The 15343-nt window shown below is 54.4% G+C and overlaps 5 protein-coding genes across 5 annotated transcripts; all 5 read left to right on the forward strand.

The window, feature by feature from the left end:
- Positions 1–1888: 1888 nt before the first annotated feature.
- On the forward strand, positions 1889–2767 carry CkaCkLH20_05556 (phytanoyl- dioxygenase; the record flags this gene model as incomplete). The annotated part of the gene is made up of 1 exon (XM_038888274.1): positions 1889–2767. The coding sequence occupies one exon, from the start codon at positions 1889–1891 to the stop codon at positions 2765–2767; it is 879 nt and encodes a 292-aa protein (XP_038746171.1).
- A 557-nt stretch (positions 2768–3324) lies between these two features.
- CkaCkLH20_05557 (duf1713 domain-containing protein) lies at positions 3325–4408 on the forward strand (the record flags this gene model as incomplete). The annotated part of the gene is made up of 2 exons (XM_038888275.1): positions 3325–3670; positions 3726–4408. 2 exons carry the CDS (start codon positions 3325–3327, stop codon positions 4406–4408), a joined length of 1029 nt encoding a protein of 342 aa, XP_038746172.1.
- A 520-nt stretch (positions 4409–4928) lies between these two features.
- CkaCkLH20_05558 (nucleolar atpase) lies at positions 4929–8359 on the forward strand (the record flags this gene model as incomplete). Its single annotated transcript, XM_038888276.1, has 4 exons — positions 4929–5020; positions 5074–5259; positions 5314–8103; positions 8164–8359. 4 exons carry the CDS (start codon positions 4929–4931, stop codon positions 8357–8359), a joined length of 3264 nt encoding a protein of 1087 aa, XP_038746173.1.
- Positions 8360–8942: 583 nt separating this feature from the next.
- CkaCkLH20_05559 (uncharacterized protein) lies at positions 8943–9572 on the forward strand (the record flags this gene model as incomplete). Its single annotated transcript, XM_038888277.1, has 1 exon — positions 8943–9572. The coding sequence occupies one exon, from the start codon at positions 8943–8945 to the stop codon at positions 9570–9572; it is 630 nt and encodes a 209-aa protein (XP_038746174.1).
- Positions 9573–10606: 1034 nt separating this feature from the next.
- On the forward strand, positions 10607–11852 carry CkaCkLH20_05560 (uncharacterized protein; the record flags this gene model as incomplete). The annotated part of the gene is made up of 2 exons (XM_038888278.1): positions 10607–11021; positions 11089–11852. 2 exons carry the CDS (start codon positions 10607–10609, stop codon positions 11850–11852), a joined length of 1179 nt encoding a protein of 392 aa, XP_038746175.1.
- Positions 11853–15343: the final 3491 nt, after the last annotated feature.

Genomic DNA, 15343 nt, shown 5'->3' on the forward strand with positions numbered 1-15343 from the left:
CCGCTGTTCTAGATGTTCCGGATGTTGTCGATGTTCTGGTATTCTCGATATTCTAGATTTCCTGGATGTTCCGGGGTTCTGACTATTCTCGATGTGCTGGTACTCTCGATATTCTAGATTTCCTGGATGTTCTGGGGTTCTGACTATTCTCGATGTTCCGGTACTCTCGATATTTTAGATTTCCTGGATGTTCTGGGGTTCTGACTATTCTCGATGTTCCGGTACTCTCGATATTCTAGATTTCCTGGATGTTCCGGGGTTCTGAATATTCTCGATGTGCTGGTACTCTCGATATTCTGGATGTTCTGGGTGTTCTGGTGCTCTCGATATTCTCGATGTTCCGGTACTCTCGATATTCTGGATGTCCTGGATGTTCCGGTGTTCTGAATGTTCTCAATGTTCTGGTGTTCTGGTGCTCTCGATATTCTGGATGTCCTGGATGTTCCGGTCTTCTTGATGTCCCCCATGTTCTGGGTGTTCTGGTGTTCTAGATGTTATGGTATTCTGGGTTGTCCTGGTGTTCTAGTGTTTTAGATGTCCTGGATGTTCTGGTGTTCTGGATGTTCTGGTGTTTTGGATGTTCTGGTGTTCTGGATGTTCTGGTGTTTTGGATGTTCTGGTGTTCTGGATGTTCTGGTGTTCTGGATGTTCTGGTGTTCTGGATGTTCCGGATGTTCTAGATATTCTAGATATTCTAGATATCCTGGAATGTCCTGGAATGTCCTGGAATGTCCTGGGATGTCCTGGGATGTCCTGGGATGTCCTGGGCTGTTCTAGATATTCTAGATATTCTGGGATGATTTAGGATATTCTAGATGTTTTGGGATGTTCTCAGTTGTTCTGCTGTTCCAGCTGGTGAAAAGGAAGGTAAGAAGGTACCTAGGTAAGAGAGAAGGCAGGAGGGGAGGTAGGAAAGCTGGTTTAAGAAGCCTACTATCTAGTACCTATTGTAATGGCCTCCACTAGATAAACTTAAGCAATCTACCTTAGATGATTGAGGCATTAAGAGATAGGAGGCTGTAGACCTATATAAGTTAATGTAAATAGTCACTATATGGGCTACTATTGCTAGTACTAGTGCCTCGCATTGTTCTATATATATTTAGGTAGGTTAATAGGAGGCTTCAACCCGTAAGACTAAAAGCGTCATTTTCCATCTAATAGAAAACATTGTTCTGCCTCCAAATTAGTGGCTTGAGATCGTTGGCGTTGCTAGGAAGCAGGTAAGTCTGCGATTCCTTGTTTGCTACACGCCGTTGGAGGCCTTGATATCCATAACTCGACGGTCGTATGGGCGGATCCGTCATCTATGGCTTGACGAAATTTCTACCGATACGGTCACCGGCGACTTGTCTGTTCGGAAAAGATGATGCCGCTCGCCATGTTCTGGAGGAAACGGCGCTATGTAGTGGTAAGATACACCAGAGATCGGAGGGGATTGGTGTTGGAGATTGCGGCTCATCGGCCAACCCCGCGCCAGTCCCGGCAGGGCCAATGAGCTCCGGTGGCGGGGAAGATGAGGAGAGCCCCGGACGACCGGGGCTGACGAGCCAAATCGCCCTTGTCAGCGACAACAACTCGTTGATGACTGAAGGCTGTCGGGAATTGCCAAGTCCACGCAGATGCACACGTAGCGCCGAGACCCGTGTCCCTTATCTTTCAGTCTCACCACTGCAGCAATAACAACCAGGTGGGTTCTCGCCATCTCCTCACGAACCCCACCACGACTCCGCGACAGAGTCTAGGTCACTGCAACGTTGCACATCGTCAGGTAGACGAGGGGGCAACCCAAACATCGAGCAGACTTCGCTTTAAGACATCAGAGCTGAGAAAGACTTCGCTTTCGTGTCAAGCTTACCAAATCATTTCGCGAGATACCTCCAAAATCATGACCTCAGACTTACTCGAGCGCCTAAACCGGGACGGCTTCGTAGTCATTCCCTCGATCCTATCCCAGCAGCAACTCACCAAACTCCGAGAAGCCACTCAAACAGCCACGGCGTTGGCCCGGTCTGGAGGATGGCCTAACGTACGGACACTGCCCAAGCAGTTCCCGCCATGGCCGCTCGCCGGCCCCGAACCGCCGAAGGAGGGCATCTGGGGTGTGCAGGGAATGATGCACCCGGATATGCCCAACAACGACGTCTTCATCCGGACTTACTTTTCGGACGCCGTCATTGAGCCGACCAAACAACTGCTCCAATGCACAGACGATGACCTGGTCATGGAGCTCTTCAACCTGCTCATTCGGCCAGACCACGACTTCGAGTTACGGTGGCACCGGGATGACATCCCGGCCACAGCCACGGCCGAGGAGGAGCTCGACCGGCTCAACAAGCCAGCTTTCTCTGCGCAGTGGAACCTCGCCCTGTACGACGATTCGAGTCTCATCGTGGTTCCTGGATCACACACAAGAGCGAGGACCGACGTTGAACGCAACGCAGATCCGTACGAGAAGGAGATCCCCAACCAGCTCCTGGTGGAGTTGAAGGCTGGCGACATCGTGTTTTATAACAACAACATCTTTCACCGAGGGGCCTACGTTGCCAGCAAGGAGCGCATGACACTGCATGGGAGTGCCGGTCATGTGAACGGCAGCACTCTCCGGGCGCGTAATGTGCTGCAACACGGATTGAAGGGCTGGGCTGATAAGATCGACCTCGGAGCGCTGGATGAGAAGGAAAGGGCTCGCGCTGAGAACATGCGGAGAATGCTTGTAAAGATGGGCGAGGAAGCGGGGGAGGTGGGATACTCCCTCGAGGGGTGAGAGTGATAAGGAGTAAATGGATCTCCTTACGAAGATAATGTGCAGATGCTGGTCGAGTATGCAAGGAATATGGCAATTCCAAGGACGACAGGCTTGGGATTGTTTTGGGGACCAGCGGTGTGTCATAATCGGTGAATTGCGTGAGTCTTGGTCATGCGTTCAGGGCGCTTATGGTCCCGTGACTGTTCGATAAGTCCATCGAGAACAACACCCAAAGACAGTCGGTCCGCAGCTGATGTAGAACGTTCATTCCCATCATTCCTTGAGATTTGGCAAGTTGACACTTACAACACGAACGTTGTTTCATCTCCAGCCCAACATTGTTAGTTCCAGAGCGCTTGTTGCGTCGAAGAGCCCACGGGAAGCGTTGGTGGCCTGTGCACAACGGATGCCTAAGTAACCAGGTGTCCGCGGACCAGTGAGCTTTTCCCGTTCTGCGGCCAAATCCGGGTTTGCCATCTATCAACCGACACTGTCGGCAGCAGCCTCAGCCTCCTCAACAACCTCCAAAACCACCTTTTCCTCCCCGATCGCTCGGTATTCGCATCCCGGCGACAATGTTGCCCTCATCGGTGCGGCGCGTGGTCGCCTCGACGCCCCAGTCTCCCCTCGCCGCCTCCCTGAGCACGTCCGCTCCGAGAGCGGCTGCGGCGACATTCAACCTGCACCAGGTCCAGAGACCCGGCGGTCACCAGAGACGATGGTCCTCCTCGAGTCCGTCGAGTCCCAATAACAACGGATCCAAGGAAACTCCGGGTCAGAACGTCCATGCGTCGACCTCGTCCAACTCAAACACCAAGGCCGGCGGCGAGAAGCGGAAACGAAAGAGCAAGGACAGCGCCGAGAGGGATGCCGCGCAAAGGCTTCCCAGCGTGCCCAGCACACAACACCTGTCACAAGAGGGTAGGTCTAGGTTCGAAAAAGATCGAGATGTTACGCATACTGACTGACAGCGCAGCACTGGGACTGTCAACGTTCTTCTCCCTCCACCGGCCGATATCTGTGACCCACAGCATGCCCAAGTCGATCACCGACGAGGCTTTTGCCGCCATTTTCAAGTCCCGAACCAGGGCCAGCAAGACTACCGACGTCATCAACACGCTATCACGAGCGACCGAGGATCTCGAGGGCGCCATGGCCAAGATGACCGTCCACCGGGAAGTCGATGCGTCAGGCGAGCCCGTTCAGAAGATCGATCTCAAGCACCCCGACGGCACCGAGTCGAGCGTCTACGTCCAGCTGAACGCCATGGCCGGCCAGTTCGTCCCATTCCGCCCCCCTCCCCCGCCCCAGCAGGAGGGTGCCACCGAGGCCCACGCCGAGGCCGCATTCGAGGACGTGGTCGAGGAGACCACTCACCACCGCGTGTACAAGGCCATGTTCACGATCGAAGAGACGACGGACGCCGACGGCCAGGTTCAAGTCCTCGCCCACAGCCCAAAGATCATGTCGGACGAGGCGCCGCGCTCCTTCCGCGAGCGCATGTTTCTCCGCCAGATGAGACTCGACGAGGCGAACGGCCGCAACACGATGTACGCCCTCAGCGTCAGGCGCCAGCGCAAGATTAAGATGAAGAAGAAGAAGTACAAGAAGCTGATGAAGCGCACGCGCAACCTGCGCCGCAAGCTGGACAGAATCTAAGCCGGGGTGGCCGTATATACAAGCCCGCGGTTTTCATACTTTTCTTGAGCATTTTTGGGGAACCGGTCTCTCATAATTGGTGTTCGGCTCGGCATAGCTAACGAATTCATCTCTTTCCCTTTGATCAGTTCCAAGGCTACATAGAAAGAGGGAGATAGCTTCTGCATCAGATAGCAATTATCAAACGTTGCATCCAGAGCCCATCACTCATGATTGTGTCGCGTCTCCCCAGACACTTGAGACCCAGATGGTGCAAAGACATCCTGTACAACACAAAACGTGTATTAGTAGCTATATGAGAAAGGGAAGGAATTCATGGCTTCAAACATTCCCCCGGATTGCGCCTTTACATCGTACGTGAATTTGGTGAAGATCTTACCAGGTGTGGCGGGCAACATGCAGTGGGGTGATTGTAGCGGAAAAGTTCCTGCACCCCACCTTTTCTGCCCACCTGCTAGCTGACCGCCCGGCAGAAAATGTTCTCTCCGCCAAATTTTTGGATTTCTGAGGTCCGCGACGATTGCTAGTTTGCGCCGAGCACAGCACGTCCGCACCCTTCTCTTGCCAGCCGTACCCGCTACCTGCGAGCTTCAAGATGTCGCGCAAGGCAGTGTAAGTCTCACACCAATTACTTATCCTGTTTAGTTACTCACAGATTATGACAGAGATCAGCGGATTCCCGCCCTCATCCGCAATGGCATCCAAGAGAAGAAGCGAAGCTTCTTCGTGGTCGTGGGTGACCATGCGAAGGATACCATTGTCCACCTCCACTACATCATGTCGCAATCGGACGTGAAGCAGAACAAGTCCGTGCTCTGGGCATACAAGAACAAGCTTCTCGGCTTCACCAGGTAAGATGATTTGGTGCACTTACACGAGTTTCCGACTAATGACTTTCCTGCTAGTCACCGCAAGAAGCGCGAAACCAAGATCAAGAAGGAGATCAAGCGAGGCGTCCGCGAAGCCAACAACGAAGACCCCTTCGAGCTTTTCGTATCTCTCCACAACATCCGATATGTCTACTACAAGGAAACCGAGAAGGTGCTGGGAAACACCTTCGGCATGTGCATTCTGCAAGACTTCGAGGCCATGACGCCGAACATCCTGGCGAGGACGATCGAGACGGTTGAGGGAGGTGGTCTGGTCGTTCTTCTCCTGAAGGGCATGAACAGCTTGAAGCAGCTCTACACCATGTCCATGGACATCCACTCGAGATACCGGACGGAGGCCCACGAGGACGTTGTTGCCCGCTTCAACGAGCGCTTCATCTTGTCTCTCGGCGGCTGCGACTCTTGCTTGGTCATCGATGACGAGCTCAACGTGTTGCCCATTTCGGGCGGCAAGAACGTCAAGGCGCTGCCCCCGGCAGAGAACGACATGCCCAAAACCGCAGCGCAGCAGGAGCTGGAGGAGATGAAGGAGTCACTCCAAGATACCCAACCAGTCGGCTCCCTGGTTACCCTCGCGAAGACGGTCGACCAGGCCAAGGCGCTGCTCACATTCGTGGACGCCATTGCAGAGAAGACGCTGAGGAGCACTGTGACATTGACGGCTGCCAGAGGTCGCGGAAAGTCTGCCGCCATGGGTGTCGCGGTGGCCGCCGCCGTCGCGCACGGTTACAGCAACATTTTCATTACTTCGCCTTCGCCCGAGAACTTGAAGACCCTGTTCGAGTTCATCTTCAAGGGTTTTGACGCACTCGGCTACGCGGACCACGCCGACTACTCCATCATTCAGTCCACGAACCCCGACTTCAACAAGGCCATTGTCAGAGTCAACATCCACCGCGCGCATCGTCAGACTATCCAGTACATCAGGCCGCAGGATGCCCACGTTCTCGGCCAGGCTGAGCTCGTTGTCATTGATGAGGCTGCTGCTATCCCTCTGCCCCTGGTCCGCAAGCTGATGGGCCCCTACCTCGTCTTCATGGCCTCTACGATCAACGGTTACGAGGGAACTGGTCGTTCTCTGTCGCTTAAGCTCATCAAGCAGCTCAGAGAACAATCAAGGCCTGGAGCTAAGACGAATGGCGACACAGAAGTTGCCGACCGATCAACGGGCAAGACCGCCAAGGACCAAGGCTCGAGCCACCAGGCCAGCCGTTCTCTCCGTGAGATCACCTTGTCTGAACCCATTCGATACGCCCAGGGTGACTCAGTCGAGAAGTGGCTGAACAAGCTTTTGTGTCTGGACGCCACGCTACCCAAGGCCAAGGCCGGCAGTCAGGGCTGCCCCGACCCGTCTCAGTGTGAGCTTCTCAAGGTCAACAGAGACACCCTATTCTCTTTCCACCCTATCCCCGAGAAGTTCTTGCAGCAAATGGTGGCGCTGTATGTTGCCAGTCACTACAAGAACTCTCCCGATGATCTCCAGCTCATGAGTGACGCCCCCGCTCACGAGCTCTACGTGCTCATTGCTCCGACAACAGATGGCAAGCTCCCGGAACCGCTATGCGTCATTCAAGTTGCGCTGGAAGGAAAGATCAGCAGACAGAGTGTCATCAACAGCTTGAGCAGAGGACAACGGCCTTCCGGTGATCTTATTCCTTGGCTGGTGAGCCAGCAGTACCAGGATGAGGAGTTCGCGTCCCTTTCCGGTGCCCGTGTCGTCAGGATAGCTACAAACCCCGAGTATGTGTCGATGGGATACGGAACCAAGGCGCTCCAACTCCTTACCGACTTCTACGAGCAGAAGTTCACAAACCTGTCTGAAGACTCCGACGTCAGTATGGAGGAGACCCTGACGAGAGTGACAGACACCGAGCTGGCCAACACTTCTCTGCTCGCGGATGACATCCAGATCAGAGACATCAAGAAGCTCCCGCCCCTGTTTGCCAGATTCTCCGAGATTAGACCTGCGGCCCTGGACTACGTCGGTGTCAGCTACGGCCTGACGCAGCCCCTCCACAAGTTCTGGAAGCGTGCCCAGTTCGCTCCCGTTTATCTCAGACAAACCGCCAACGACCTGACTGGCGAGCACACTTGCGTAATGCTCCGACCGCTGGAGAACACCGCGGACCGCACATGGCTCGGCGCTTTCGCCAGAGACTTCCAGCGTCGCTTCCAGTCTCTGCTTTCCTACCAGTTCAGGGAGTTCCAGTCGATCGTTGCGCTCAGCATCGACGAGTCTGCCAACGCTGGCGCCAAACTTGATGGCGTTGAGCCTACGGCCCTGACCAAGGTCGAGCTCGATAGGCTCCTGACGCCTTTCGACCTGAAGCGTCTCGAGTCGTACGCAAACAACATGCTGGACTACCACGTCATTCTCGATCTCGTTCCCACGCTTGCCAGCCTTTACTTCACTGGCAAGCTCAAGGCAGACATCAAGTTGACTGGTGTGCAGCAGGCCATACTGCTTGCCATCGGTCTGCAACGCAAGGATATGGATGTGGTTTCTCAGGAGCTGTCGCTCCCCTCATCGCAGCTCCTGGCCATGTTCATTAAGATTCTCCGCAAGGTCACATCTCACTTCAGCACATTGGTCTCTGCCGCCGTCGAGTCTGAGCTGCCCAAGGCCGATGCTATTGGCGTGAGCAGAGAGAACGCTTCCGGCGCCCACGACGATGAAGTCGTGGACAAGAGGTTCCAGCCCCTCGAGACGTCCCTCGAGGATGAACTCGAAGAGGGAGGCGACGAGGCTCTTGCCAAGCTGCGCAAGAAGCAACGAGAGCTCATCGACTCCCTTCCTCTTGACCAGTAAGCTTTCCACCACGCGTTTTTCTATCACAGAGGAACAACTTCTAACCACCATCCCAGATACGAGGTTGACGGCGACACTCCCGCGTGGGCTGAGGCAGAGCAGGCGGTCAAGGACGGCAAGTCCGGTGTGGTCAGCGTCAAGTCCAGCAAGACCAAGCGCAAGGCGGGACCTACGGCGGCGGACGTATATGAAGAGGCCTTTGGGGAGAAGACGCACAAGAAGGCGAAGAAGCACAAGAAGGACAAGAGCTGAGGGGTCAACAAAAGGTGAACAAAAAAGTGTAAAAGCATTTGTGGGGTTTTAAAACGGTTTTGTCCTGCAACATGGGCTTCTGTATGGAGTTGATCTGGCTTCTTTTTGTTTAGATGAGGGAGGTCTTTTTTTGATCTTGATAGGAGATAATAGCATGATCATCTGAAGAAGCATCCAGCTGTGGTGACTTGGGTAGCCAGGTGACGGTGAATTTCGCAAATGGAAGGAAGGGGTCAGGTGGGAGGTGCCTTCCTCGCGCCTTCCTATCCCACCTTTCACCAACATCGCGCCTTCCACCTCAGAATCCGACTTTCAAATTTCAGAACCGCCGACCATCTTTACATCTTCCTGCGTCACCTGCAATACCTCATTCTGCGAAACGAATTCGACACCACGCGCCGCGATCCTCCTCCAGACACACAACAATACCCAGCGCTCCTACCTCGTCGCAGCAAACACCAAAATATTATCATGACACCCAGCACCACCACTTCCCACGCTTGAAACCTCGCTCTCGGCGCAAACATCTCTCACGCAAACCCATCAGACGACGAGGAGAAGAAAAAAGGAAGAAAACAGAGAAATGTGCACCGAAACCATCGCCCTCTGCGAAAGCTGCGGCTTCCACCGGCACATGCACTTCCACCACTGCATGGCCTGGATCTGGTCCTACCGCGAGATACGATGGGGCTTCTGGACGCCCCTCGACAGCATCCCCAAGCCCGGCGACTGCCCCTTCCTCGACGGCGAGGCCAAGACCGCGATCCTGCCCGGCCGGTGCCCCAACGAGCAGTGCCCCGGGCACGCGATCAAGGCGGCGCAGGACAAGGAAAAGAAGAGACAGAAAACTATGGATACCAGGACCGACGCGGAAAAGATCGAGGCCCAGAGGATCAAGCTGGGCTTCAGGCGGTTCCGGCCGCAGCAGTTCGGAGACCCGCTGGAGGTCGGACGGCCGCACCAGCGGAAGCTGCCGGTCGTGATGCTGGACTTCAAGCCCGAGGAGGGGTCGGGGTGGGGGCGTGTTGTTGGTGGTGGGAGTCGAAGTCAGAGCCAGAGCCGGAGCGGAAGCGCGCAGGGAGAGGAGGAGCAGCAGCAGCAGCACACGGGCACGAGGCCGATTCCGATTCAGAGACCGTCTTCAATATCTGGCATTCGGCCGCCTGCGAGGAGACAGAGGAACTTCAATGGGCCGATGATGATGCCTCATTGATCGTGGGGTGAGGACATGATGACACGGATAACGACGAAACCAACGAGAGGGGAGAGAGTTGATACTCTTATCTCACAGTATACACACGTCGCGAAGACGATATTGCTCAAGAGAAGCGGCCGACCGAGCCTTTGCTAATAGTTAATTCACCACTCTCAAACCATGACTGCGTGATATCGCGAACCTGAAGCTGTGAGGTGAACGAAATCCCAGGTTCCATGTTGTGGTGAACCTCGGTGCAAGTCGGATTCACGCCACCACATACGCCGCCAGGAAGCTTATCAGGATAGAGTTCTGTTCTTTGAATATTGAATGTTAAATGTGTACTCGTTGGGTATCCGTATGGAGGAAAAAAAAGATCTTGTGAGTTGTATTTGTTGGTGTAAGTCAGCCAAGCTGAAGGCATTGACCAATCAATGGAGATCCAGTCCCCGTCGTTCGATCACCCGTCCAGAATGTTTCGCCCGCAGGTCTGCAGCACCCGGGGCAACTCGGCAAGGATCCTCGCTGAAAAACAACAAGGCCCAGCGAAATTTAAGCCTGTTTTCGTCCGCCCCGCCCCCCTGAAGAACCAATTTCGGCAGCCGGGGTGCGTTCTAGGCGTCGCCCCTGTTGGCGCGTTGGCGGGCGATACGATACCCCACAGCGCCCATCATTGTCCACTAAGCAACCTTTTTGGGGGAAGGGGGGGATCATGCACGTTCAGCTCCGTCGACCTGGGGGTGTGTTTTGTTCCATGGTGGAAGACCTGGACCTCTTTTTTATAATTTCCCCCATCCTTCTCCTTGTCAACATTGGATCGTCCCATCTCCTACTCTCCCCTTCCCTTTCATCCGATCTGGCCCGCCGAGAGCTTGAGCCATTGCAATTGAATCGTATCCGTCGACGACGCGATATTGTCCCTCGTTGAGATCAGATTCGAGATCACCACCCCCACGTTCATTCGTTTCGGCCGTCACTCGCTCTTCCTGCCAAGAAAGAAGAAGAAAAAAGCAAGCTCATCGCGAGCACCGCATCTCACAACACCCAACAAAATGCACGCCCTCGCCCTCGCCCTCCTCCTCGGAGGCGCCGCCGCCGCCCCGGCCCCGACTCCAGCAGCAGCAGCACCTCTCGTTGCCCGCGCCGACGTCCTCGCCCCCACGGCCGCCTGGGTAAGCATCGCGAAGGACGGCGTGCCCACGACCGTCACCCCCGTGCCGACCACCATCTCCGGCACCTCGACCCTCGCCTCGGCCGCGCCCAACGCCCTCACCGGCAGCGTCTTCACCATCACCGACTACCGCCTCGTCAAGGTCACCACCAGCACCGGCGCCCCTCCCGTCCCCACCGCCGATCACAAGAACGGCCAGGGCGCCTTTGCACCCTGCAACAACAAGGACGGCGACTTCGCGCCCTTCTGCGACCCGTCCAAGGGCAGCGTTGTGTATACCGACACGACCTACTATGGTATGTACAGTCTCGTGTGTTGATTGGGCAATTCGGAACAGCGATGGGATGCTGACTTGTGGACAAGTGACTTGGGACTCCTCCGTCCTGATCAAGGGTAACCAGACCGACGTTCGCGTCAAGATCAAGGGCAAGGAAGTCAACGGCACGACCGTCGGCGACATCGTCTTCAACAAGGACACCGAGACCACCCAGCTCGCCGCCTACGGATACTACGCCTGGACCCCGACCGGCTCCCTCATCCCCAAGGGCCAGTCCAACGCCACCGTCGAGCTGCTCATGCAGTACACCATCAACGGCGTCGCGCAGAAGGACGTCACGGGCCCGCAGGTCCTCGTCGCCAAGCGTCCCACCTTCCACCCGGAGGGCGCCAAGATCCCCAAGGGCGCCGAGCTCTACATCGCGCTGCCGACCGTGTTCGGCTTCCTGATCATCTGCGTCATCGGCGGCTGCCTCTGGAACCGCAAGACGAGGAAGATCGGGCTGGGCAACATCATGAGCCGCTCGAGGCACGGGTACGGCGTGGGCAAGAGCCGCGCGCAGAGGCTGGGACAGAAGGTCAGGAAGAGCGTCTTCCGCGGCGGCAAGGACCGCGGCATCGCGCTCAGGACGAGGGAGATTAGTCCCGATGGGTACGAGTACCGCGATCACCCGGTCGAGCACAACCAGCACCAGCAGCAGCAGTACGGTGTCGGTCGCCCCAGGAGGGACAGCGATGCGCTTGGAAGTCTCGCGGGCAGCCCGACGGAGGACCGGTTCCCGGATAACGGCGTGCACGGCGGGAACGCTTTTAGGGAGGAGATGAGGAGGCAGGAGAGGGAGAGATATTAGGCATGATGTCTGATGTCCTCCCATGGGGACGTCTGCGCGTTATGTCTAGACGACAAGAGCTATGAGACGACGATTTGAGATCTCTATACATGTAATATGTAACAATAATGAACTCACGAGAGAAATGGTCTACGGGCTATGTAATGAGTTATTCCTACTGAACACAAGACGATTCTTCTAAAGGGCGATATGACCAGATACTGTTTCCTCCATCCAACCGCTGCCATCTTTCTACGGAGAGCTTGGTCTTTGACACCTCAAGCTTAGGCTAGGCTTTGAACTCTGTCTGTGTCTAACTATGTTTATGTTTCCGCTGATTCTTCTGACTCTACTCGACACCTCGCCATGCCAAGCCAGCACGTATTCAAAGACGAAGAGTTGCTTCGTTGTAGATATAAAGCTCATCCACTTCTAAGATCAACTCTCCCCCAGGATATGGTGGCTCTAGCGACGTGTTTTTGGGACTTACCTTGCCTCGACTGCAAGTCCGATGTCGCGGAGTTGCGAGACCTCGAAACATGGGGTCTCTCTCCGGTGACAACTGCAGAGAGATACTTTCGCTTTAGGGTCGTTGGTTATCCTTGCTATTACCCTGGACGTATTCTTTTAGAAATAGCTATGGAGGGTTTGTTTTCTGAGTAATGGGTTGCTGTCGTTGTTTTTGCGCCCTTTGCTGATATTTGCCTAGGGACTTTGGATTGTGGGCTGAACAGGTCGAACCACCACAAACGCAGTCCGCAACAACAGAAATCGACAAGAACCCAGGCTTGTCTGACGGGGTCATTAAGCTGACCATCATGCACCTTTTATCCCCCATTGACGAGGTCTGACGTGGAACACAACAGCTGCTTTTCCCGGTGCCAACCTGCGGCTACTCCTAGCAGGACGTAGCTGGGATTTGTGACGTTCTCACAGAGTCTCGCTGTTGAAACCAACGAAATCATCAGCTCGGGCATGCTCAAGCACATGGGGTCTACGGCGACAGGTGAAAGATCTGCGGTTATAAATGAAGACCCAAGGCCTTTGAGCGGATGATTTATCGCGCAAAAATCCGACAGGAACCATCCATCTAACTCGATTCATTCGGAGATTCGGCGAGTCTGCCGCCAAGGCAATGATGTCCTTCCCCAATATGAAGTCCTGAGATACAGCTGACGATATCGGGGGTTGCTTTTGCTTTCGATGAGTGGCCGACATCGTTGTTGTCCTGAAGGTATTCTGCGAGGAATAAGCTAGGAATGATTCGGGATTCGAGTGATGGATTGTTGGGTGTTGTTCTTGTTGTTTGTGTTCCATGGCGACATGATGTTTGACTGGACGAGACTTGGATCGCTACTTCCGCCACTTTGCAATGAAGCAATCGCCAGATACGTGGACGAGACATATCTTCTTGGGTCGTTGAACGGCTCAGGATCCCCGTTTTATCCCCCCATCGAGATTGTCGTTGGCCGTAGAGTGTCTCTGTTATTTAAAGCGAAGCGGCTTCGCTGGGACCTGTTTGAAGCGACAGACATCCACATTCTGCCGCTTCCAAGGTGATATAGCAAGCTTCGATTGTAATTTCTCCTGAAATCGTTGGCAATGGCACGGTATGTTATGTCAGGTCGAGCTGTTTGCCCCTCTCCATCGAGAGAACTGGAGTCTCTTTCACCCGCTGGATCACCCGGTACTGTTGTCTCTGATCAACTTCGGGCGAGTATTTGACTTGATGTTGACTAGTTTGATAGAAATCGCAATACTTCGTGCGACAACCCAACAGAAAACACCGTGAATCACTCGTGATATCCGATGCCGGTCGCGAGCAAACGGAACGTTTGGCTCAAAGCCCAACCGAGAGTCGGAACGAATCATCAGTCATTACTCGTTATCTGGCGTAACCCAAGGTTCTCCGAGGCTTTGGAGTCAAGCTTTGTCAAGATATCCAACAGTCTTTTGAAGTACAACCTTGCGCGAGCCTTGACCTTGTCATTACCACTAGTTTGAATGAACTCGAGAAGAATCGCGCCTACGGCCCGGATTCTTTCTGCCTAAACATACTTGAGTTGAGATTCTCGTTCCGAAATGAACAGTAAAGAACTCAGCTTACGTTTGGTTCGCCTTTTACCTGGAGATACAAGAAAGGAATATCCTCCAGCGCCTGCACGAACTGTTGAATCGCCTCAAGCATCGCCATGGCGGCAGACTCTTCTCCGAAGCCGACAGCTTCGCACGCCTTGTTTTGAATGCATTGCCGCACTACTGCAAGTCTCATACAATAGTATACCATCATAACGGTGCATCTCTGAACCCAGAATGATGATGTCTGAGAGGTGGTAGCAGCCGTGCTGTCGCTGCCGTTGACGAGTTTGCCTATGCATAACCACTCGGGAAGGTCATCCAGGAGTGTCATGAAATTCAAGTACTTCTCTGCCAAAGCTGATCCGCTTGGCAGCGGCCTCGCAGCATCATAACCATTGATGTCGGAACTCAGGTTTGCCCCCAGGCCTGAAACCCGCCGGATGAAGTGGAACCCTTCGAGCAAGCGTCTTTGAAATCTGTCGCCGCACCCAGGTCGGTTTGCGTCTAATAGTGCTACGTCTGCTTCCCCAAAAGAGCGCAACGTCACATCCTGATCTGACAATGCCTCGTGCAGCACGACAGGACGAGTGCGTAGAATCATCGCCGCCTTTTCCGAGGCAAAAAGAGTCCAATAATTCATCCTCAGTAGCTCTGATTCTACCGGATCGCTTCGACGAACAGACTCCTCGCGATAGAGGCAGAGACTTTGAGCCAGTAAGGTGGCATGGCCAAGGACCTGCCACGCGGCGCCTGTTTTACCGGTGATGTGTTGAATGGCGGTGGAATGAAATAATCTGATCGTTAAAGAGGCCGAAGTCGGATGTTCGAGGTCGTACAACTCGATCAGTTTCAGGGCTTCGTGAGAGGCGGTGAGAAACGGCTTCGCAATGAGATGACGGAAAGGAAGCAAATCGTCAGGAAGAACAGAGGAGACGGACGCACAAAGAGCAGTCAGAAGAGAGAACTTCCTCCTGCTATTGACGGCCTCCGGTTCTTCCGTCTCTCCGAAAAGAATCGAGTCGTCCGCCCCTGTGAAAAGAAGTGATGCTGCTGCTCTGAGTGTAGGTTCGTGTACCACGGGGGCAGCTGGAAACGTATACTGCATGTACAGATCGATGCAATAATTGACAAGGTCAATAACCCTGGTAAAAGACGTTGCCATCTCAATAGACGATATGAGTCTTCGCAGGATGTACCTGCAATATTTGGGCTGGTAATCCGGTTGTGAAAGGGCTGGGCCAGTCGTGTTGTTCTCTACCCCTTCTGGTGACAAATGACCTCTGTTTCCGACGGGTACCGACGAGAAAGGGTCTGTATTCGGGCCGGGGGTTGACGCCTCGACGGAAAGAATGCAATCTTCCGCGTGATCGACGACGGCGGAAGGTGACACACTTTGCTCACCACATGCACTTTGTGGCGAGTATCGTGGGACT

Source organism: Colletotrichum karsti (assembly GCF_011947395.1).
Source record: "Colletotrichum karsti strain CkLH20 chromosome Unknown Scaffold16, whole genome shotgun sequence".
Lineage (NCBI taxonomy): Eukaryota > Fungi > Ascomycota > Sordariomycetes > Glomerellales > Glomerellaceae > Colletotrichum > Colletotrichum karsti.